This window comes from Physeter macrocephalus, unplaced genomic scaffold (genome assembly GCF_002837175.3).
Source record: "Physeter macrocephalus isolate SW-GA unplaced genomic scaffold, ASM283717v5 random_42, whole genome shotgun sequence".
NCBI classification, from domain to species: domain Eukaryota; kingdom Metazoa; phylum Chordata; class Mammalia; order Artiodactyla; family Physeteridae; genus Physeter; species Physeter macrocephalus.
Genome location: NW_021145328.1, coordinates 20,951 through 45,988, shown reverse-complemented (window position 1 = coordinate 45,988; position 25,038 = coordinate 20,951). Strand labels below are relative to the sequence as shown.

General features: G+C 55.1%; 1 protein-coding gene across 1 annotated transcript in view; it reads left to right on the top strand.

Moving 5' to 3' along the window:
• ZCCHC24 (zinc finger CCHC-type containing 24) overlaps nt 1–25,038 on the top strand; it is a 61,410-nt gene that overhangs the window by 32,643 nt on the left and 3,729 nt on the right. The window contains exon 3 of the mRNA XM_007126332.4: nt 17,983–18,147. Coding sequence (XP_007126394.2) covers nt 17,983–18,147 — 165 coding nt within the window. The remainder of the gene's footprint in view (nt 1–17,982; nt 18,148–25,038) is intronic.

Below are 25,038 nucleotides of genomic sequence, written 5' to 3'. Positions count from 1 at the left end.
ACCCTGCTAATCACCTGCTGTGCACACTGAGAGGCTGGACCACGGAGAGCTCAGGGCACCTTTCCCTCCGACTCCAGCTTCTTCCCCTTCCTCCTGAGTTTTATCCCTCTTTAAGACTCAACACTTCTTCCATTAACTCTTCCTTCTGGGCTCTGAAGAATCGTTCCAGGGCCTAGCAGGCAACTCGAGACTGTGGGCAAGCCTTGAACCTGAGCGCTCATGGCCCAGAGTTTCTAGCTTGCCCCTTCCTGTAATGAGAGCTTTTTGCTTACCTGCAGGGGAGTGTGTGTGTGTGTGTGTGTGTGTGTGTGTGTGCGTGTGTGTGTGTATGTGTGTGTGTGTGTGTGTGTGTATAATTGCAGCACCACACCAGGGTATCTGGCTCCCCCTCCACATCAGCCCTGTGGTGGCCCCTCCCCCTGGGGACAGCTTGTACAGGCTCAGGTGACAGGTTTATGGGCAACTCCTGACTTCTGAGGGCAGGCCCCTGGGAAGGAGCTGGGCAGGTAGTTATGATGAGGCTGTTGCATCCATCACTGCTGCCTGCTGCCCAGTCCACCTTCCGTCCATCACCTCCCCCTGCCCTGCCCTCCCCCAGTTAGAGCCAGGGCTGTCACCAGCAGAGGGGGGGACCCTGACCCAGCCCTCACAGCCAGGCAGGATGGCTGAGGCTTGACCCCTGGCTCGCCCTCCCCCAGGGCCACCCCAAGTCCTGTGGATGGTCCCTCCTGTCTGTCTCCGGAGTCCCTGCACCTTTCTCCTCTCTGCCACCCCTCCCCAGACTACACCATCGCCTCTCACTAGCCATGTGGCTGCAGCCCCCAAGGTGTCCTCATGTTCCACCTGCCCTGCCCCCATTCAATCTATTCTCTAAACCCAGCCAGAGACTTCTTGAAACGCCAGGCTAACCTTGCCACCGCTGATTTTAAATCTTTCCCTGACTTCCCGTGACTCCCACGCTAAAATCCAACCCGGCAGCGTGGTCCCAGGGCCGGTGTGGGCTGGCCTCTCCTGGCCTCTAATCCTTAAGCCCTCCATGCTTCCTGCCATCCCAGCCCTTTGCTCAAGCTGCCCGGTCCACGTGGATCCCTCTCCACTTTATCTTCACCTGGCTCTTCCTGTACTTCCCGGGGCCTCCTCCCCAGCCACCCTGGCCACATGCCCCCAAAACACAGGGCTCTGCTCTCCCAGAGCACATCTCTCGGTGTGTAGATGGATGTTCAAGTGTGTTACTTTTATGTGTTCATTTAGCATGTATTTATGGAGCACCTACGGTGTGCCAGGCACTGCCCCAGGCACTGGGGACAGTGCATAGGGAACAGGAAAGACGAGGGAAGAATACAGCTCACGCGGTGTGAGACGACCTACGGTAAAGACATAGATGCAGACGGATGCGCTGTGGTGTTAGGTTGTGTTCAGGAGGCTTGTTTGGGACAGCCTCCCTGAGGCAGCAGCCACTTAGATGAAGCAGGGAACAAACAGTGTGGAGATCTGGGGGAAGGGCACTCCGGCCGAGGGAACAGTAAGAGCAAAGGCCCTGAGACGAGGCAAGGATGTGCTTGGCCTGTCTGAGGAAGAGCAGGAGTGCCAGAGTGGCCCCCCTGACAGCTCCGGCTCGGTGGGAGCGCTGGTTGGGAGGACGGAGGATGAGGCACAGGGGTGAGCACATCCCCAGCGCTGCTCTCCCTTCTCCCGCCTCCTCCCCCAGCTGGGCAGCCCTGCCCTGGGGGACACAGATGGGTGCTTGTCTTCAGGGTCCCCCTCCCCTCTCACTGCCCCTCGGAACACTCGGCGGCAGGGACAGGAAGTGTCGGCCCTTGCCTCCCAGCTGCCCGGGTGGGACGCCACTGAGCCGGCCAGCCTGCCCGAGGAGGGACAGAGGCCCTATTGAGCCCACTCTCTGGACCGGCAGGGACAATAGCCACACTGAGGACCAGGAACATCGCCGGCGTGCTTGTTCAGGAAGTCACCAGCCTGCTGCCTGCCCCCCTCCCCATACCTCCCAGCCCTCCTGACTTTCTCCTCTAGCTACTTATTTCAGGATGATGGTCATGTCTAAAACGATCACTTTGTCCTTTACCTCCTCCCCAGAGGCTCCCTGCTCCGCGCCAGACCCATGCTGGGCCTGAGGATGAGAGAGGAATCCTGCATGGTCTCTGTCCCTGGGGAGGGGGCTGGGAGAAGGCAACAGGCACACAGACTGAGTGGGGTGCCTCAGTGCTTCCTACAGAGATGCACAAAGTACAGCGGGCAAACTTGGTCCCAGGGGCATGTCTGCCAGGAAGGCTGGCTGGAAGAGGAGTGTTTCTGAAACCATGTGGCACAGGCGGGGCAAGACTGGCATCTGTTACGGGCCCAGAGGTGGAAAGAAGCAGTGATTTCTGCCTTAGGGCAAGCCAAGGCTCATGCCACGCCAGACTCAACCACTGTCTGCTTCTTCAGCCTGTGTGCCGTCTGCTGGTGGAACATTTGCGCTGGAAGGATCTCTGGGGATCGCCTAGGCCTGGAATGCCAACACAAATCATGTGTGTCCGTCACCCCCAGCCCACGGCCATGGCGAGGCAGATAGCACCAAAATTACATTATTCTTGCCTATCAAGCTAGGATGCTACTACAGCATCTTTCTTAACAAAGTGCTCTGATAGCAAGTAATTGGATACGCAAGATGAAGCATTTGCCTTTCCTTTCATGTTCTCATTGACAGATGGGGAAACTGAGACCCAGGCAGCGAAGGGGCTTGTCCCAGGTCACAGAGCACGTTGGTGGCAGCATGCTGGGGCTGGGGTAGGGGTGGGGTGTGTTAAGAAACACCCACCTTGGAATGTAAATTGGTGCAGCCACTGTGGAAAACAGTATGGGGTTTTCTCAAAAAACTAAAACTAGAGCTATTATTGATATATGACCCGGCAATTTCTATCCTGGGTATATACCTGAAAAAAAACAAAAACACTAATTCGAAAAGATACGTGCAATCCAATGTTCATAGCAGCATTATTTACAATTGCCAAGGTATGGAAGCAACCTAAGTGTCCATCACCAGATGAGTGGATAGAGAAGATATGGTTTTATACACGCGCACACACACACACACACACACACACACACGCATACGTACAATGGAATACTACTCAGCCATTTCATAAGAATGAAATTTTGCCATTTGCAGCGACATGGATGGACTTGGAGGTCATTATGCTAAGTGAAATAAGTCAGACAGAGAAAGACAAATACAGTATGATATCACTTATAAGTGGAATCTAAAAAATACAACACACTAGTAAATATAACAAGAAAGAAGCAGACTTGCAGATAGAACAAACTGGTGGTTATCAGTGGGGGGAGGGGCAAAATAGGGGTTGTGGGGTGGAAGGTACAAACTATTGGGTGTAAGATAGGCTCAAGGATGTATTGTACAACTTGGGGAATATAGCCAATATTTTGTAATAATTGTAAAGGGAAAGTAACCTTTAAAATTTGTATAAAAATTTTAAAAAAAAAGAAACACCCACCTTACAGTTTAAGTTGTGAAACCTCGGAGGCTGGGACAGACCCCACAGTAGTGTTTCCCTCTCTGAAGACGGGATCCCCGTCAGTCGTCTCTGTCGTAGCATCCCGTTCCTGCATAGCTTTCATCACGGCTATAATTATTTGAATGAGATACTTGGCGTTTTTCCTTTCCCACCTGACTGTAAGTTCGTGGGGTCCGGCGTTACATCTGTCTTGTTAACCGCTCTGCTCTGGTGCCTCATAGATAGTGCGTGCTCAGTGCATATGTGCTGAGGGCGTGAGTGGCAGAGCTGGTGGCAGGCGGGGTAAATGCACCCAGTAACTGTCCCCGTCTCTTCCCCACTCCACGGCTGGCTGCTTGGCCCCCACTGGCCTGCAGAGGACAAGCAGGCCCCTGGGGGCAACGTGGGCCAAGGCACCAAGCTGGTCAGATCCGTGCCAGTACGCAGTAAGCAGCTAGCCCAGGCGGGGTGGTACCTGAGCTTCCTGTGGGGAAACCGAGGCCCGGGGAGCCACAGTAATACAGGAGTCTTGCCCACTGAGCGGGAGCTGGGCTGGCCGGTGCCTCCGGACTTCTCGCCTGGCTCCTGGGCACCCCACCTGGCCACCGGCCCCCAGGTCTGTAGTTCCGGGGCTGACTTTTCCTGACAGCTGGGCCCCTTGGGAGCTATGTGTGCCGGGGCCAAAGCAAACAGTGGTGGTGGAGGGGGTGCGGGCGGGGGAGGACTGCAGGGCCCCAATTCCTTTGCTTTCCTGAACAGTCGGGGGCCAGAGCCCCCGAGCAGCCAGGCCCCCTGCTCCCTCCATTGTTCCTTGTGATGCTTTCCAGATGCCGAGGAGTCACAGGCTTGGGGCTGGGCCAGGAGAGCCAGGCCAGCCCTCCCCCAGCACCCCACCACCACCACCACCACCACCAGTTCCACTTTTAAAGGGATGGCCCTTCTCCTCACCTTGGGCCGTTGTCCTGCTAAGCCTAGCAGCCTCACTGTCCTGCATCCAGACCAACTGCTGGGGTGAGGAGCCCTGGGCTCCATTCCCAGCTCTGACCCTAACTTCCTGTATGGCTTGGGCTGGTTACTTGCCTTCTCTATGCCTCTGTTTCCTGGGCTGTAGAATGGGCATGAGGGAAGGGGGCAGTGTGGAAAAGACAGTATGTGATTGACTCTCCTACTTTAACAGACTGTTATCAGTATCACCTAAAGCAATGGTTCCCAAAGTGGGTCCCTGGGCCTGCTAGCAGCCTCAGCATCACTCAGGAACTTGTAGAAATGCAGATTCTTATGCCCACCCCAGACCTATTGATTCCAGAACTCTAGGGATGGGGCCAGCAGCCTATGTGATAACGATCCCCGCAGATGGTTCTGATGCATGCTCAAGAGTGAGTAATAACCTGTGCTCCAGAATTAAGAGCTTGGGCATCTGGAGTCAGAAAGATGGAATGTGGACTTCGCAGCTCTGTGGCTTTGGAAGTGAGCCTTGGTTTCCTGGTAAGGAAAATGGATGGATATTGCTATACTGTGTGTGGTGGGGTTACTGTGCTGATTAAATGAGACAGATAGCCCACAGCTTGGTCAGCCCAGCTCCCACACCAGAGCTCTTCTGGGACAAACGCTCCTTGAGGGCAGGTCCCGTGCCTGCCTGGCTCACGCCGCCGTCAGCACTTTAAAGGAGCTGCCTCAGAACCCTGACAAAGGGGCATGTGTGCACTGCTTCCCCTCACAGGAGTGTAGTGGGCCCTAGTGCTGCCGGGGTCTGGGCACAGAGTGCACGAGATGAGCCGCAGAGGGGGCCGAGAACAGAGTGGTCCCTGCAAGCAGGAGCAGTCAAGGAAGGCTTCCGGGGGAAGTGCAGCTTCCACGGGATTTTGTTGGGAGATGAGGTATGCCAGTTAGTGGGACTGGCGTGCAAAGGTGGTGTGAGAACAAGCACCACCAGCCGGCCCCCCTCCTGTAATGGGCACATTCCTCTCCCCTCCCTTCTCGGCACACGAGCAGGTTTATTGTTACGTGGGGCTGCCCACAGACAAGGGCGAGGACACCCCGGAAGGTGGGAGCTGGGGACCGTAGCAGAGGTGCTGTGGTGCTGTGGGAGTGAGCCAGACCTGGGTTTGCATCCCAGCTCTGCTGCTGTGTGACCTCAGGCAAATCTCCCAACCTCTCTGTACCTTGGATTCCTCATCTGTAGGGGTTGTAGGGAGGATGGAATGGCTGGTGAAGGTAACACTGCACGTGGCAGGAGCTGTAAGGGTTTTACAGCTGTGCCCAGGGAGGGCAGTGGACCATCTGGGGCTGTACAGCACGGCTCCGTCCTCCTGACTGCTACAGAGCCCGCTGTGCTGAGCACCCCTGCTCTTGGAGACAGTGGGGAAGGGATGGTTTTGCACACTTTTCCTGCCCCTGGGTGAAAAAGCAAGGTCAACTGCAGCCTGGGCTGTGTGGGTGGGAAGTGCCTGGCTTCCTCGCCGTGACCCCCTAGAAAAGTCACAGAAGGGCAGCTCTTCCTCTGCCAGGCCCCAACCCTGAAGGGGAGAACATGGGTAGATTTGTGCCATGGTCTGCTGCCCTGCAGTGACCGTGAGAGGTACACGTATGCCTGTACGCACACAAACACACATGCATTTACAGACATGTGCACCCTCCTCCCCAAGGCCCATTCTCTGAGTTTCAGTACCGGCCAACACCGTGGAACCACGGTAAAAGCTGGCAGACGCCTGGGCTGGCCTCCAGGAGCCTCTTAACCCCTGCTCTGCCCAATCACAGTTGCCACAGACGACCTTGAAACCAGTCCACAGTCTTCTGGCCCTCACTCGGCAATGAGGGAATTGGATGACAGCCAGGTTGACTGGGATCAAAGGCCTGCCGCTTACTTGCTTTGTGACTTTGGACAGGTGACTTAACCTCTCTGGGCCTCTGTTTCCTCATCTGGAAACAGGGTCACAATGAAGCCACCTACAAGTCAGGCACATGGCCGGTGTGGCACTCAGTGGACACTCTGATGAAAGTTCTCAGAGGTGGACAGCTTGCTTCTCTTTCTACCCCCTGTGACCAGATGAGGAGACGGAGGCCCAGGGAGAGGAGCAATTGATGTGAGGACAGAGCCGAGGCTGGAAGTTGGGCCTGCAGCTTCTCACCAGGCAGCCGTGGGAGCCTCAGCCCCAGCTCCTGCCAGAGTGGCCCCAAACTGCTGACTTCAGCGTTTCATCAGCCAGGGCAGATCAGATTTCTGTTCTGGCACTTAGCCACCCTCCACACCCTTCCCCCATCACTATTTTTGAGCTGAGTTCCCCTGTCCTCTCCTTCCAGGGCTGTGACCCTCACACCCAAAGCATCACTGTAGGCTTACCCACCGCCTTCCTGCCCCCAGTCCTGCCCCCAGGACTGGTGCAGAGCCTCCCTCCAGCCAGATGGAGCTGGGCTGGTTACAGCCACATCCAGCCGGGTCATGTCTGGCCAGGCCTCGCCAGGGATGGCCTCAGACGCAGAGCCAGGGACCAGACAGTCTGTGGAAATGGCGCGGCCTGAGGCAGCCCTCCAGAGTGCTCAGCTCAGCCCAGGAGGGGCGTCCTGAGAGTGAGCCAGCCCCAGCATTGCTACCTCCTGCTTGCGTGACCCCGACTCCGGCCCACACACCTCACCCATCACCGGCACTGCCCATACCACTGTCCCCTCTAGCTGTCGATGTGTTCTGAGCCCTACCCAGGGTGCTCCGAGGAGATGTAGGGGGCCCTGCGCGGCCCCAGCACACTCAGAGACTACTGGGAAACAAGACGGAAGAAACAGCAGTTTTCAAAAGTTCTTTACATTCAGGATGAAATCTCTGGCATGCTGGATCATCCCTGGCATGCTGGAGGCCGGGTCAGGGCGGGACATGACCCACAGCCAAGTGAGTGGTGCAGACCACAAAGTCCCCTGGGAATTTGGGGAGCCAGGGCCCTCTCTGGGGGAAGCAGTGGGAGGGCTCTCAGCTAGCGCTCGAGCCTGGGACTCAGAGTGGCGTGAGCACCCTGAGGAGGGCAGTTAACCCTGTCTGGGATGGGGGAGGCCAGAGGGGGTGGCCTTGGAGCTTGGCCCTGGATACATGAGCGTTCACCAGGTGGAGAAATGTCTGGGGTGGAGGGGACAGCAAGAGCCAAGGCATGGGGGCAGAGCGGGGCATGTCATTTGCAGGAAATGATTTTGTTGTCTTTGTTGGAGCATGAGTTTTGTAGGAGGGAGCAGGAACGATGAAGGTGAGGTCAGCTGGGGAAGGGTCCGAAAGCCTTGAGTGTTTTACCTTCGTCCTCCGAGTCTGGGGAGCCTGAAGTGGCCATTAAAGTACCTGGGGGAGACTCAGCCTGGCTGGACCTGGGTTGTGGCCACGGCTGGGGAGGGGCACAGTCAGAAGAAAGGGTTTGTTGGGTGAACAGGCCACCCAAACAGGGATGCGCAGGGACCTGGGAACCCGCTCAGGAGAACAAATGGTTTTCAGGGCTGCGTCCAGCTCTCGGCCAACCGCATGGTGGTTGCAGATCTTCCGTCCACCGCTTCCACTCCCTACGGCGGTGGCAGGACGAGCGATAGCTGTCTCCCTCCGCAGTCACAGGAGGGGAGGAAAACCCAGGCCTTTTGCAAGCGCTCTGATTCGGATGTTTTCCACCCCTTTGGACGGGCCCCCCCCTTCCCCTCCCGCCCCTGAGCTCTGATCCGTGCGGTTTGCTAATGGAGGAAAGCCAGAAGCAGGAAACAGATAGCTTAGGGAGTGGCTGTTCATGTGATTACAAAGTCTCTGCTTTCCAAAAAGTTTTGCCTGAGAGCAATCCCAATTGCCTGGCCTTGGGGTGGGATTTGGAGAGAGGGGTTCCTGTGGCGGGGAGGGGCTCCTAGGGGCACAGTGCCCGGAGGCCTGTGGGGGTGCCAGGGGCCTCCACACCGCTCTGGGCCCTGGAGGGGCTTCTTGGCCTCTGTCGGGGCGTCCCTCCTGTATCTGTTTTCTCCTTCCCTTTTGGTTCGTTTCCCCCCTTCCTCTCTCCCCTCGTCTGTCACTCCTCACCCTCCCACCACCCGCCCCCCCCCGCCCTCCCGTCTTCTCAGTCTCCTGGCTCCCTACCCCTGACTCCTGACTGTGCTCTGCCCCTGCCTCCCAGCCTCCCTGTCTTCTCCTCTCCATCTCAGCCCTTTCCCTGTCTCCACACTTCCACTCCATGCCCCCTCCCCAGGGTTTTCCTGAGACCTTTTCCTGGCACTGTGAAAGCGTCATTGTTCCCCTGCACTTGGACAAACCCTAGTGTTGTGGAATCAGGATGGCATTTTTGCGGTGGCTTTGGGCTGGGAACGGGCCCGGGAGGGGCGATGAGGAGGCTGGGCCTTCTGGGCTCATGCTGGGCCGAGGCAGGAGCCCAGAAAAGGGGAGGGGGCCTGGGGGAGGGGGCCTGGACGCCTGTGCTCAGACAAGGGGGCCCTTGAGGCTCCGGAGGAAACCCAGGGGGACCTCTTGCCGCGTCCTTCCTCCCTCCCAGCAGCCTGCAGGCCACAGGGTCCAGCCCACCTGTCCCTCTGATCGCCTGCTTCCTCTGGGGCCTCCGCCGAGCCCGCAGCTGCCGGGACCAGGCTGCAGAGGCTGAAGCAGCCCTCCTGCCCACCTCCCCGGGCCATGTGTGCGGACACGTGAGTGTGGAGGTCTTTGGAGGGTTGCTAAAGCAGTGTCACAGGGCGCAGGGGAAAGAGAAGCATGGGTCTGGGCACTGAACAGGCTTAAGCTTGGATCCTGGCTCCAAAGCGGGCCCCACCGCTTGCTATACTAATTCTGTGACTTTGGGCAAGTGCTGCCCCTGTCCCCAGCCTCAGTTTCCTCATCTGTCAGTAGGGTTCAGAGTGCTGATTTCACAGGGCTGTTGCATTGATTAGAGATCATTTCACGTGTCCTGCATTGGCCCCATGCCTGTCACCTAGGAGGACTGGGTGAAGTCCAGTGGGTGGACTGGGTGGGTCCAAGAGTGTTTCTGCCGGTGTGAGTCTGACTTGGGCCGGAGCCTGAAAATGTGTGTCTGAGGGTGTCTGTGACAGGTGTGGACCACGCTTGGTAAAAGGGTCACACAGGGCTGATCCCTTTGGAAGGCCCCAGACTGTGAGAGCATTCCTCATCTGTCTTGCTTATTTCCATATTCCTGGAATGTTCCACAGAGCCCATTGCAGAGCGGGTGCTCAATAAATGTTAGTTGAATGAACGAATAATTGCAGTGGTAGCCAAGGGTCGGAGCTCAGAGGTGGAGTCGTGGTCCGAGGAGCAGGATTGTTCTCTTTTTCCCACAACCATTTCAGGAGCGGTTGTGCATGAGGTGGGAGGTGTTGCTGTGGTGTCCGCGGACCGGGTTCAAGTCTTGGCTCCACGGCTGTGGGGCCCTGCACAGGTTGCTTGGCCTCTCTGGGCCTCTGTTTGCTCTCCCATAAAATGGAAGAGCTTTGGAGTGACAGGTTGGCAAGTGACTGGCCCATAGTAGGTGCTCATGAAATGTTAGCGCCCCAGCTCCTACACTTGGCAGATGAAGTTCCAGGTTGGGCCTGGGAGAGCCAGGGCTGAGCCCCGGCCTCTGACCGCAGCCCCTGTTTACTCCCCATGGGTCCAGGCTTGAGGGGAGAGACAGCACAGAAGGTAAGGGGGTACCTGTGGGCCTGAGGAAGGGGGGCTCAAGAGAGGAGGGTCTGGGAGAGGGGCACTGCCTCCTCCAGGGAGAGCCCCCAGCCCTTAGAAAGGGTCCCCAGAACCCTCTTGGGCCTTCCAGGAAGGGCCAGCAAGGACGCACAAAGAGTCCTGGGCCCTTCATTCTCTGTCTTCATCTATGGAAAGGGCATCTCAAACCCAGGGCTCTTTCCCTTTCGACTCTAGGCCAGGATCACCTCAGCCACCTGGCCACAGGAGAGCATGCAGACAGGGCACAGGGACCCAGCAAGGAGTCCATCTGTTCCTTGTTTCCTCCCTTGCTTCTCTTGGCTCGGCCAGTGCCTCTCAGCTGGACGCAGTGTGGGGTCAGCCTAGTGTTCCCTGGCAGAGAGCGGGAACGTGAGGGCGGCTGCCAGGCTGTCCTATGGGCCTCAGGGAGGAAAGTGAGCCTGCCCAGTGGTCATTCGAGAGATGGGGAAACTGAGGCCCAGAGAGGGGAAGGGATGCCCCCAGGGCCACCCAGCATGCCCAGGGCCTGTGACAGTAGCAACACTTTGCTGTTTCTCACCATGCTGGCTGGGTGGGTTCCTCATCTTAATGTCATCTTCGCACACTGCGGGGCAATTGAGAGGATGGGCCTGAGTCAGCGGCCTGGGTTCAAGTCCAGACTCTACCACCTGCTGGAAGTATAGCCTTGGGTGAGTTACTTAACCTCTTCATGCCTCGGTGTTCTCATCTGAAACCTGAGACTAAGCATACTTGACTCATAAGGTAATTGTACAAAGGGGATCTGGCTCTGACAAGACACCCAAAGAGTATGGCTATTACTGTGTCCCAGAGCTTGGCCAGGCACAGGCAAGCAGAGATGGTGTGGCCAGGGCTGGGGCTGAGGCCTGCAGCTGGGTCCCATAGCCGAAACCGTGATCCAGAGAGCAGAGGCTGTGCGTCCCGGGGCAGAAGCCAGTGTGGAGTCATGATGTACAGGGCGTGGCCTCAGGTCCTCAGCACCCCACCTCACTGCCCCTTCCTGGGCCAGGGTCCCTGGGATGCTCTCCTTCAAGCTACCAAAGATGACAATGTCCTCTCCCTGCAAAAAAGACTCAGTCTAGGGACTTCCCTGGTGGTGCAGTGGTTAAGAATCTGCCTGCCAATGCAGGGGACACGGGTTCAATCCCCGGATCAGGAAGATCCCAATCCCACATGCCGTGGAGCAACTAAGTCCGTACGCCACAACTACTGAGCCTGCGCTCTAGAGCCCACAAGCCACAACTACTGAGCCCACGTGCCACAACTACTGAAGCCCACACACCCAAAGCCCAAGCTCCGCAACAAGAGAAGCCACTGCAATGAGAAGCCCGCGCACCGCAACGAAGAGTAGCCCCCGCTCGATGCAACTAGAGAAAGCCTGCGCGCAGCAACGAAGACCCAACGCAACCAAATAAAAAAAAATAATAATAAAAAAAAATAGACAGTCTTAAAGCGGCCAAGAGGAAAACAAACTTCACTCTGAAGCCTGACTCACTCCTGGTGGGACTTCAGGAAGCAGGGGCAGGGAAATTGATGGGCACCGTGACCAGCCAGACTCTTATGTCATGTGATAGGTGTGGATACTTCCAGCTGTCCTCAAAATTGAGGGAGCAAATGGGATCCAGGGGGTGGGAAGTCCACTCCATGGCGGGGGTGGGGGGAGGGCAGCTCTACGGACATGAACGTGGTCCAACAGAACCAGCAGCCAGAGGTTGGCCATTGCCTGGCACCCAGGCCCCAGGGGACAAGTATGGACAGAGCTGCCATCTCTGTCTGGTTCCCACCACCTTGGAAAAGCACAGGGCTCCCCCTTGTGGGCAGGAGGGGCCTGCAGGCCAGGGAGTCGGCTGATGGACCATCATAATTTTCTCCATCGAAGTCATACCTACTCATTCAAGACAATGCATTAATTAGAGCAGAGCATCCTGTCTCCTGGAGGCAACCTCTGCACACTTCTGACTGATCTCCTGCCGGCCCTTTCCTTGCACATTTTTTCTTTTTACAGTTTTACTCTGGGAGCAGTCTATATTCAATTGCTTATCCTACTTTCTTTTAAAAATGTTTTCCAAACCCCTTTTTAAAAACCTCATAAATATTTTAATGGCTTTGTTGTCATTTGTCCAATGGGTGTAACGTCATTTAGGGAACCAAGGCGTTAGTTTTTTTCCAGCCTGTGGCTATCATAAACAACGCTGTGATGGATATCCTTAAACATCCTTGTGGTCTGCACCTCTGATCTTTTGTTTCCTTAGGATGGTCGCCCAGATATAGATTTGCTGGGAGGGAAGGAATGGAACTTTTAAAGTTTGAAACCTTACCACCAAGTTGCACTGTAGAAATGCAGTAGGAAATGTACTTGTTCAAGCCCACCCCCAGCAGCGTCTGAGAGTGTTCCCTCTCCACACCTGCCTGGTTGGCCTTCACCAGCAACAAGAGTTGGGAGGATTACAGAGCTGAAGTGCCCTCAGAGTTACCTGGTCCAGTTGCCTGGCCAGGGCAAAAGTCCCCTTGGCAATGTCCCTGATAGCTGTTCGCACAGTCTGTGCTTGCATACCCCTAGTGAAAGGGAGCTCACTACCTAGTGTCCAGCCACGAGAAATCTTATGAGCCTTTGGGAAGAAAACACTGAGCCGTCCTGAAAAAGTGCCCAGGTAGTGTCAGAATCCTCTACATCTCTCCCCAAGCTGCTGGCTTGCCCGGATGTCTCCTCCCACTCCCCGCCCAGCTTTGCCCTGGTTGCTCCCTGGCACAAGACCTCCTTCCCCCCACCATGCCAGCCACCATCTCTCACTCCCCAGGCTCCCCTCCATGGTGATTCTAGCCTGATCTGGAGGTCAGAGGACCTCACCCCTCGTCTCAGCTCAGTCCCTGATTTGCTACGTGTCCTTGAGCAAGTCCCCTGGCCTCTTTGGTCCCCAGAGGGCCTGTCTGTACTAAGAGGGCTGGTTTCTGAGCCCCACTGAGCTTTGCCTGAGCTCCTGGCAGATGTGATTTCCCAGAGGGCTATGTGGCAGGGACCCGGGTCAGGAGAGCCCAGTCAGGCCCGGCCTGCTTCCCAGCCGGGGAGGACAATGGTCGCTGCAGGGCCATTGGTAGTCACCGTCTGCTTCATGCTGACGTTTATGAGAAGCGGCCATGCCTTTCTGGGAGGAGAGGCAGGGGGAAAGTGTGGGTGGCAGAGAAGCCTTCTTTCTGTCAAAACTTCCTACTCCCTTTGGCCCTGCCCTTGTCTGTAAGCGTAACAGTGGTGGGACTGAGCCCTCCCGGGAAGCTGGTGCTCACTGCCTGCTGGCCTGCCTTCCCTCCATCCACTGCCTCTCTGCCCCTGCCCCACAGGCATCTCTCCCCTCTGACCCATAGGAAGGCAAAGCCACTGGGCTAGGCTGAGCTGGAGGCCCTGGGGCCCGGGATATTTCTTTTCCTGAGCACAGGCCTCTGCTTCATGGTGGGGACACACTTGGGGGTGACAGACAGAAAGGGTGTAGCCTTGTGGGAAAGCCTGCTGGGCCTGGCCTACTGCCCCTCACATACTAGAAACTCTTTGGCACGTGCCTCCCCTTCCCCGTGCCTCAGTTTCACCATCTGTTAAGTGGGTGATGATATCCCCTGCCCCACAGGGTTACGGGGAGAGTTGAATGGGAGCCTGACAGGCCGTGGAGCCGTAGCACAAAGCCTAGCGCACAGGCGGTCCTTCGTAAAAGTCTGTTCTCTTCGCTCTTCCCTTTGTCCTCTGCCAGCAGCATCCACAGAGCTTCCACAGCCTTCCTCTACCTTTCTTGGCTCCCCCTGAGGATTCCAGAAGGTGAAGACACCTAATGCTGTTCTTATTTTGCTCGCCACCCCCCACCCCCCGGCAACACAGGGGTGGTGAGCCCACCCTCTACTCAGGCTGGCCTCCCATCTTTGGGACTTTCCTCTTACAGTTTATGCCCATCGGTCTCAGCCCCAGCCTCTGTATCACCTGGAACACACCTGCTCCCTCTCCCTGCACAAGCCCCAGAAGCGAATGCTACTGAAATCACTAATGCTTACTGAGCATTTGCAACGTCCACCCACCGAGCTAAGACCTTCATCTGCGCGAATGCATCAGATCCCTCCAACAGCGCTGGGAAAGCTGGCCCGTGATCATCATCCTGGGTTCCTGTGGAAACCAAGTCACAGAGAGGTTGCATAGCTTGCGGAAGGTCCCCCAGATAGTCACAGGCAGGCCACAGGAATGCCATCGCTGGCATCTGGCCCTGAAGTCCAAGATCTGAGCCACCTCTCATGTGGTGGGGTGTCAGAGCTGGGCCCTCCCAGTGCCTGGCCTGACAGCAGTGTGGGAACGGTGTGCTGAAGATGTTTGACACTGCAGGAGCCTGGAGCCCCTGTCCCTGCCCAGAAGCTCCCAGTCCTTGATGGAAGGCTCCAGAAAGGCCAGTTTTCTAATTACATGGTGTGGTGATGCTTTCCGACTCACCCCCTTGCTCTTCTCTCATCTTCCTGCTTCTCCCTTTGGTGCACATTGCTGTATCTTCTTTATTTGTGTACCTCTCCTTCCTGTTCATTTCTGAAGCAGAGACTTTTTGGGAACTGAATTGTCAGCCTTGCCCCAATCCTCACCCTTCACTCTGCTGAGTGTCCCGAGATGCCTTGACCCCTGACCTTGGCCCCAGCTGTGTGAGGCCAGGTGCCGGGTCCCATCAGTCTCTGAACCAGCAGGCCTGCAGAACCAGATCCCAGAGTGGGTCTGGCTGGTGATGGCCCCCACATTTCCCACTTCGACCAAGGAGTCTCAAATCCTACCATTAGTGAGGCACCACATGCCTATCCCTTGTCCCCCTCTAAAATGTAAGTGCCTTTAAGAACAGGGACCAGGAAACTGAGTTCATCTAGTACTTTATTTCAGGATTACTGCAGAACGGAGGCTGTGTAAGTTGTGGGTACCAGGAACCAGGTAGAAAAATGTGCCACCAGAAGTGGTTGGGTCACTGCACACCCCCTATCTTGAGACCAACGTAACTCGAAGTGCCTTCAGAGTCATAGGTGGCCTGTCTACTGCAAGATGACTGGACCCTGGGCCCTGGCTGCACGCCGAGTGCTCCCCTTGGCATAACTAGCCTCTCTCATGGACCTGACCAGTGCCGAGAGCCAGCCCCGCCTTGGAGCTCGGTCTTCTCCCCAGGATATCATGGCTTCCAGGAAGGCCAATAAGGATCCGAAAGACATTAGGCAGTGGGCCCAAAAGACCAGGGCGGCGTTGTTGTCACTTTCTAAGTTTAGATTTACACATTCAGCATGTACGTCCATTTTTAGGGTTTTGTCTGGAATTCTAGTAGGCTGTCACCAAGTGGTGGTAATGGCGGCTGGGCAAAAAAGACATGATTACCGAAGGAAGAAATTATTATTTTATATACCACTATTGTTCTATGTTATTAAATAATAATAATTACTACTCCTGTTAGATTTGCCAGGCATTGTTCTAATTGTTTTACCTCACTTAATCCTCAGAACAGTCTTTCGTGGTAGTTCCTATCATTAGTCTTGTGAAGTGACTCGCCCAGGATCACAGAGCTAGGATTTGGATCCAGAGTCTGGTGTTCTTAACCTTTATGCGCTACTTCAGAAACAGGCAAATACCCAGGGAAACATTACTATGGAAACAGACCATCTCATAGACCAGTACTTCTTAACCTTAATGGCGTATGAATTCTCTGGGGCTCCTGTGAAAATGCAGATTCTGATTCAGTGGATCTAAGATGGGGCCTGAGATTCTGCATTTCTAATGAGCTCCCAGTCAATGCGGAGGATGCCAGTCTAGGAGTGACTGATAGTCACAGTGTAGTGCCTGCGTTTAAGCCGGCCTCAAACTCAAATCCTGTGAGTGCTAAGTAGGTGACATAATGCAGGGCGCAGTTGGTGGGAACAGAGGTGACACGAAGAAGGCATTGCAGTCAGTCTGATGGGGCGGCCACTCCTTAACCTCAGCTGACAATCACCAGCAAGAATTCTGGACCAATGTGGTCATGTTTCTATGTGAAATCTCGCACTTTCAAATAATGGGGCAACAAATTCAACTTTCTAAAACACTAGGCAGCTTGTACATGAATGTTCATAGTAGCATTATTCATAATAGCCAAAAATTAGAAACAACCCAGTGTCTTTCCTCTGATGAATGAGTAAATAAAATATGGCATGACCATATAATGGGATATTATTCAACACCAAAAAGGAATGACATACTGATACATGCTGCAATGTGGATGAACATTAAAAACACTACAGTGAGTGAAAGAAGCCAGGCACAAAAGGGCAATTATTGTATGAGATGTCAAGAATAGGGAAATCTATAGAAAGAGAAAGTAAATTAGTGGTTGCCTGGGGCTGGGTATGGTGAGGAAGTGGGGGGTTGGATGGTGAGTGACTGTTAATGAATACAGAGTTTCTTTGGGGGAGTAATGAAAAATGTTCTAAAATTAGACTGTAGTGATGGTTGTATAACTGGGAATATACTAAAACCCATTGAACTGTACACATTAAATAGGTGAAATGTCAGGTATGTGAACCATATCTCAATAAAGCTGCTTTAAAAAAAAAATACCATGTAGGAGAGAGCTAGTTTCTTTAATATATAAAGTGCAGTTACAGATCAACAAGAAAAATACCAAACCCCAGCAGAAAAAAAGTTACAAAGTATATGAACTAACAGTTCACAAAGGAAACACAAGTGGTTCTTAAATGCAAAAATTCTCTCTTGCTCATAATACATGTCGTACAAGTCAAAGCTACTCTGAGATTTTCTACCTCTTAGGTTGGCAATGATGAAAACTCTGTTAGGGAGGAGACGGGACATTAAGTTGGTACACCTGCAGCTGGAGGGGTGGAGGCGGGTAGTGGCAATTGTCATCTTTAAAAATGAGAATTGTACATACCCATCGACCCAGCAATTTCACTTCTAGGAATTTATTCAACAAATGTACTGTCACATGTGAAAAATTATATATGTTCATACACACATATATGCAAAGTTATTCATAGTAGCATTGCTTGTAATAGAAGAGTGGAAACAATCTAGACATTTGCAGTAGTGATGGGAAAGCACTACGAACCTTGCATAGATTTGAATACTGTGCAACCCTCAAACACAATACAGCAGCTCTGTTTTTACTGATCTGGTAGAAAATATTATATATATGTCTGAGATATATTATTAAGTGAAAAAGGGAAGATGTAGAACCAAGTATATAATCTGTCTCCATACGAGTGAGGGAAAAGAAAGGATGCACGTACATATGTATATGGTGTATATGTTTGTAAATGGAGAGCCCATCTTTGGGGTGGTCTAAAGGAAATTCAGATAGCCGCCAGGTAAGGCTGCAGGTGGCTGGGAGCAGGGGTGAGGGGAGACACACTTTCGCTGCCTACAAGATTGTATTCTGCCTGCGTTGTCTCTTCAGTAGCCATTTAAACCATACCACCCAGGGCCAGAGAGCACCTGTGTGAGGTCATGTGACCACCAGCTGCCCCTTCATGACAGCAGAGTTAAAGAAGTAGTTCCTAGCCACCATCGAGGACTTTGCTCCCTTAAATCTAAAAGAGATGTGCACCACTCACCACCTCCTCTGTTCTCTGTCCCCACACGAGTCTCCCAGCCTTGGGATTCCCATGTGTGCTCTGAGGGTGACTCTGGTGTTCTCTGGACTGGGGACAAAAGGTGTCCGGCACATGGGGACACAGGGCATGAAGGCTGAAGAGGGAAACCATGAGGACCCCTGTGGGGCCTCATTTTGGCCTGTTGGACCCTAATCCCTGTGTTTGCTTCCTGTCCTCTAGGCACGCCCCAAAGGCGAGGGTCTGACCCCGTACCAGGGCAAAAAGCGCTGCTTCGGCGAGTACAAGTGTCCCAAGTGCAAGAGAAAATGGATGAGCGGGAACTCCTGGGCCAATATGGGGCAGGAGTGCATCAAGTGCCACATCAACGTGTACCCACACAAGCAGGTGAGCCGGGCGAGGGGTGGGGGAGCGGGGAGCAGACGAGGCTTAAGGACCAGGGGAGGGGACCTTTTCCCTTAGTGACCCTCAGTTTGCTCCTTCATTCGATGGGGATGAGACCAGATCTATCCAAGTTAGCCCTTTCTTTCCTGGTCTCATAGGAAGTGGGGGGGAGAGGGCCTGTTTCTCCAGGAAGGGAAGGAAGATAAAGGGGCAACTGTACGAAGACTCTGAGACCACAGACCCCAGTGAATTTTGAAAGTAACGAACTGCAACCGTGACACAAAGAGGGACGCTCAGGCAGCAGGATTCTGTAGAAAAGTGCATTTTCTTGGTTCTTCGCCCAGTTGGCGCACGTTTACAAGGTGGCTACTGGGTGCCAGATACTGTGCAACGGGGCTGGTGGCCAAGGGCCGGCCTGCCCTGCTGGGAGGGGATTGAGGCAGCTCGTCCCAGGCAGCACTCACTTACTGCAGGCTGCAGAGAGGAGGCGGCATTTACTCTGGGGCCTGAAGCAGGGGAGGAAGCTAGACCTGTCACTAGAGGGAGGATGGCCATCCTAGGAAGAGGGTACAGCAAGCGCTAATGCCCTGAGGCTGTCGGACTTGAGATGCTCAAGGCTGAAAGCTCAGTGAAGGAACAGGAGAGTGGAGTGGCAGGAATGGGAGAGCTAAATGGAGCAGTCACCAGAGGAATTTGGGGGGCCCTATAAGGAAGCCCCCAGCAACAGGGCTTTCGGCTTCATTTTGAGATGATTGCTCTGGTTGTGGGTAGAGACTGGCCTAGAGGGGCTGGGAGACTGGGGAGACCAGCAGGAAAGCCATGGCCATAGTGCCGGGCGAACCGAAGGAGGTCTGAACTAAGGTGGTGGCTCTGGACCTGGGTCCAACACAGAGCATCACGGGATCGATTGTGAAAGGTGAGGGGGGGCCAGGAATCCAGGAGAACAATCACACTCTGGCTCGAGCTCCTGAGTGGATGGAGGTGGTCGTTACCAAGGTGGGCAGCCTGGGCTGGGGGCAGCTGGGATGGGACATAGGTGTTCTAGATAAAGGCAAGAGATCTCTGATACATGCTACATTTGAGATGTTCCTGAAAATCCAGGTCAAGATGTCAAGAGGGCAGTTGGGTTTGTTATTCTGAAGCTCGTTTGAGAAGTCAAGGTGGTTCACCGGTAATTGGGTACCATTGGCCTAAAGGTATTTAGGGAATGATGAGATTTCCTGAAGAATGTGGGCAAAGTAGAGAAGGGATTCCCCAGACCATGTGTTGTGGAATCCCAGCATTCGGAGGTCAGATGGAGGAGAAGCATCCAGCGAGGAGGAGGACCAAGGACCGTGGAGTCCTGGAGGTGGGAGGGTGGCACAGGTGGTGGCTGGTGCTGAGATGTCAGGTGTAAAGACCATGGAGAAGGACCCTTGAGGTTTGGTAATAAGGAAGGGGGGATGTTAATTCACAGCGGATCTGTTGGCCAGGGCAGTGTCCGTGGTGGCGGAGGTTCCCTGGGCCAGGCCGCAGAGGAAATACCTTCACTGTCCACTTTTGCAAAGGGCATTGATTGTGGAGAGAAGCAGAGAAATGGGACGGTAGCTAGAGTAGGGACGGTGGCGTTGAGATGGGTGTTCTGAAGATGGGAGAGCCTGGAGCACATTATAGGCAAATGAGAATGACCCAGAAGAAAGCAAAAGGCTGATGATAAGGGGACAAGAGGGAGATGCCTTATTATCAGCCCAGGAGGGAGGGAGGTGGGGGATGATTGGGGAGGGTCACGGGTTTGATGGGGCAGAGAAGGGGGACCTCACTTCCAGGGCTTCTGTTTTCCCAGTGAAATGGGACACGAGGTTTTCAGCTAAAAGTCAGAGCGAGGAGGGGTGTGGTGGGCTTTGGGGAAGGACAAGGGAGGAAGCAAACCTACCAGAGAAACATAGCCAGACTGGCAAGCAGCATCCCAGCCCAGCGGAAGCTTCGAGATCATAACTGTCACCCAAGCCGTCAGCCCAGTTCTGCGACTTGGCCAGTACCGTTCACTGCCCAGGTGTGGACCAGAGATGGCGTTACAGGGGTTCGGGGACAGAGGTGTGCCAGAGGAGTGTTTCAGAGGGAAGAGGTCAAAGAGTCAGGTGTGATGTTGGAAGAGGAGTGTGGTCCTGGGCTGTGAGCTAGACGGCTGGGAAGGGAGAGAGGCGGGGCCAGGACTGGGGGGAGTGCGGGAGCCGAGAGCTGGACAGAGAGCAGGTTTCTGAAGACCAAGTCCAGGCTGTGGCTGAGGGGATGGTGGGAGACACGGTCACTGCTGGTGAGGTAGTTGGGGTACGAGGAGCGGGGGTGGGGCGAGCCTTCCCTGTGGAAGCTGAGTCACCAGGAAGGATGGCAGGAGCAGGGGGCAGAGGAGCCACAGGGAAAGGGAGGCAGGAGGGTGGGGGAGGATCCCCTGAGGCAGTGATGTCAGGCTGGGCTCCGAGGGGCAGTGGAGGGTCAGCAGACGAAGGGGGCTGGCGTGGGAGTGGCGGAGAGGGGAGGGTGCGCTTCTGGTGAGGGAACAGCATGTGCGGAGTGGAGAGGACAGGGCCGAGCCGAGCACTGGAGGAGCTGAGGGGTGAAGCAGAGTGCGGAGGGAGGGGCTGGGCTGCCTTGGGCTGGCTCAGAGGCTATGGCACGGAATTTGGTCTTTATCCTACTAGGAGCATCTGGGAGTTCTCCAAGAGGACTCTTGTGGTTGAAACATTTTGTGATTTTATGACCCTCGTGCAGGCCTCCTTTGCCTCTGTTTGCAGACTCTCCATCCTCCCGCCCCCAAGGCTTTCCATGGTTCCCATCACCCACACTGTCGCACACAGGCAAATAGATGGGAAGCTGGCCATGCAGCCCAGTGGACAAGGGGCTCCTTAGTGCAGGGGGCCTGGCCCACACCCTAATGGCACCAAGGGAGACACCAAGGCCCTGGAGCGCCAAGACAGGCTTGATGACCCAGTGTCTGGGCACAGGGCACGTGATATGCACATCGTGTTGTAGGAGGACGTCGGGGCTGGGGCTGAAGGCGGGCAGTGTAAAGGAGCCACGGCATCCTGGATCCTGAAGTCTTCCTGGCAATTCCTGAGCAGGTCTGGAACCCGAGCTCAAAAGCACCTCCCCAAATGTCTGACTGTCAGCACACTCGCCCTGGCTGAACTCTGCTCTCCCAGGGCCCTTGTGCGTGGCCCGTGCTGTCAGAGGGGTTCCTACTTTCTCTCACTGGACACACTTTGTTGACGGCTGCTCGCCAGGTGTGTGCAGGCTCTGAAGGAAGACGAAGGTCAGGGGGCTGCCTGGCTTTCCAGGAGCTTCCTCTCCAGCCCAAGGGACAGGATTCCATCAGACAGGGTTAGCAACTGGCGTTCAGAGAACTCCTGTTCTGAGTCGCAGGTGTGGTCACCCTCCGGGTGCCGTTTGCTGAGTCCCTGCACACCCTTCACGTGTGCTCTGCCCTCAGACCAGGTGTCCTGTTCGCTGGGAGGGAACGTGCAGTCCTGAGAAGCCACGTGGCCTTTCCAGGGCCCCCACGTGGAAGCGGTGCCTTGGCGTTGAACTTGCACCTGTGTCTGGAGCCCGGCCCTGAGGCCAGGCAGGCCTCCGTTGGTGTCCCAGCTCGCGCCCCCTGAACTGGGCGGGCTGGAGCAAAGCGCTGGGCTGGGCTCCGAGCACAGGAGAGAGGAGGGGTGCTGTAGGTGCGTCTCAGTCACCGGAGACTCTGGCAGGAATTGGGAAAATTGTGACAGCAGTGTGCGGTGGCCAGGCACTCCTCTGCGTATTTTATACCTTCATCCTCTCAGCCACCCCATGAGGTCAGCTCTATTGTCTCCCCATTTTACAAAAGAGGAAACTAAGGCAAAGGGCATAAGTGACTTACCCAAGGTCAGTAGAGAAGCTGGAACTCATGAAGAGGGATCAAGTTTGGGGCTGGAGGAGAACATGGAGCCTGGAGGGGACAGATGAGTGGCCTGGGGGAAGCGGGCCCAGGGGGAACAGCAAGGGCAGGTCAGGGTGGCTGGCTGGGGACGGGAGCTGGGAATGGGCCAGCTCCTGCAGGGGCTCAGATGTATGGTGCTTGGGGCTGTGCTGGGGATCTGGGAGGCTCAGTCCTATGACTCTCACACCTCTGTGACCTAATCAGAGAGGCAGGGCCCAGGCCATGCACCCAAGTCCACCGGGACCCAACTCCCTGCTGTGGCTCCAGCCTCCTTGGCCGCACCCCTGTATTGCCCTAGCACCCCTTCCATGATGCCAGGCCCATACCGCCATTCCCCAGGCTGGCAGTGGCCTCTCCTGCTTCGTCTCCGTCCTGCGAAGCTCAGTCCAAGCGCAGCCTCCCTGACCATCACCTCCCCGTCTCCACACTCAGGATCAGAGTCTCCCAGGCCCAGTGAGGAAGAATCTTCCAAGTGCGTGTGGCTCTGCTCTTCCTTCTCCTCGTCATTCAGCCCTTGTTTGTTGAGCACCTACTGTGTGCAGCGGGGAGACTGAGGTCCAGAGAGGAGATGGGACTTGAGCAAGGTCACTCAGCCAGTCAGGGGGGCCTGGGACCGGGTCTCCCCTTGCCTCACCCCCCAATCTCCTGTCACAGGGCTCTTCTCCCTCAGGGAAGTGGCAAGCTGGGCTGAGGGAAGGGCGGGGCGGGTGGCCCTGCCAGGCTCCCCAGCAATCAGGAGCCTTTGAAGAGATGAGAGGAGGGGCTCAGAGCCTCTCTCCCCCCATACTCTCCCTGCCCCCGACGGTGGAGAGGGGTTGCTTTATTTCTCCTGCCCCCTGAGCTCTGACCTGTGTGGTATCCATCTCCTGAGAACTCTCCACTTCCCCTCCCCTCCCTCCCCTACCACATCTGTTTCCCGTCAGTCTCCAGCTGCGGCTCCCCCCTACCAGCCCTGCCCCCCATGAGAAGAAAACACTAATGGGCTTTGCCTCACTGCGGGGGGTGGGGATGGCCCTGGGGTGATCAATCCCAGCTGCTGACTTGTTTTTCCCTCTGCAGAGGGGAGTCGCCTTGACAGCTTCCCCAGCTCCTCCACCCAGTGCCTGGGCAGGGCTGAGCCAGGACCCGTGGAGGGAAGGGGCACTGACAGGGTCATGGTCAAGGAGCAGGGATGGCCAGGATGTTGCAAGTGCATTTCCACAGGGATTCAGCTGGTTCCCCTGTTCTCAGCCTGCTCCCTCTACATAATAATAATAGCAATAATACATGATATTAATACTGATCAACACTGCTCTTTATGTACCAGGCACTGTTCTAAAAACTTTGCATATATTAACTTATTTACTCTTCACAACAACCCTATCAAGTAGGTACCCTTATTAGCGCATTGTGTAGAGGAGAAAACTTGAGGCACAGAGAGGTTAAGTGACTTGCAAGAGGTCACACAGCAATTACAGAGTCTTACAGAGCTCTTTATGGTTAGAAACTACCTTAAGACAGTCATCTCATTTACTTCTCTCCCTATGACACGTACAGCAAATGTTATTAAACCACCCCCCCCGCGACACAAGTTACAGAAGGGTAAGTTAAGGTTCTAAAGGAGAAAGTTCTCTCCCAACAGCCCTTGGCAGGTAGGTAAAGCTGCAGGCCTCTGGCAAGGCCTTTAATGTCTTGGAGCCTTGGTTTCCTCATCTGTAATATATGAGGATGATAATATGCCCCTCACAGGACGTTAGGTTGTATGATTTATGTGGTCATGCTTTGCAAAGTGTAAACCACAGGGAGCAAGGGTGGTGTCGGGCCTGCTTGATCTGGTCTCTCCGGACCCACTTGGAAGACGGGTTCGGGGGGGTGCTTGGGCCAGCATGAAGAGTATGGGAGGGGAGCTGGACATCAGGTTGGGTTTGGTCTGGGGGAGGGAAGACTCCAGAGCTGCTCACATAGGACCTATGGGGGCCAGCAGAGAGTCTGCATGGCCCCTGTGTGGCTGGGATCACTGGGATGGGCGTACAGGGACCCAGACTTCAGCCCAAGATCATGAAGTGCTTCTTACAGTGCAGGCAATGGGCTGAGCCAGTGAGCTCAGCCGCCAGAGAGCTCTCCAGAGCCGGGGTGTGCAGGCCATGCCCTGGGATACCGTAGGTGTGCATCAAGATGTCTGGAGGGCAGGGGATGTGACCTTCCCAGGTCTTTCAGCTTGGAATTGTGGCTTCAACTTTCAGTGGCCCTCTACCAGCTGGTATTCCCCTCCTATTAGTAATAATAATAAACAGCATTAATAACTTTTATGTGCTACGCACTTTCTGTTTGTGATCTTCCTTGAGTTGTAACAACAGCCTCTTGAGAAAAGTGTTACTGACATCTCCTTTTACAGATGAAGAAGTGGAGGATCAGAGAGGTCAGGTGGCTTGCCCAAGGTCACACAGCTCATAGGTAGTTTGAGCCCAGGTCTGACATGAAGCTAAACTCTTTCTCCTTTCCCCTGGCCCGGAAAGCCAGTCATTGAAAGCTTATTGAGATGAAGCCAAGGCTCCTGCCCTATTTCCATGTCTTCCCAGTGTGGCTTTAGGCCTGGAAGCACAGGGATGGGCTTTATGACCCTGGATCAGAACCCTGCCCACCCACAGTCCATACACTCACTTTCTAGAGCCCTCTGACTCATCCATTCTCTGCTCTGAGTGTCAGCTTCAGGCCAGGCACTGCATACTCAGGCAGAGAAGTTGGTGCGCTACTTTTGAGCAGTTTGCAGCCTGCCCAGGGGGTAGCGCTCAAGCTCAGCTTCCCTCCAGGACCATTCTGGGTCCTGGTCACTGGCACCAAGGCTCCCTTGGCCCACACCGGCCTGCAGTTCCTGCCCCCTGTCCTCGGCTAGTGGCTCCCAGCTGGCCCTGATCACCTTCCTTTGAGTCCCCCCGAGTCCATGTAGAGGACCTGCTACAGGTAGGGGTTCT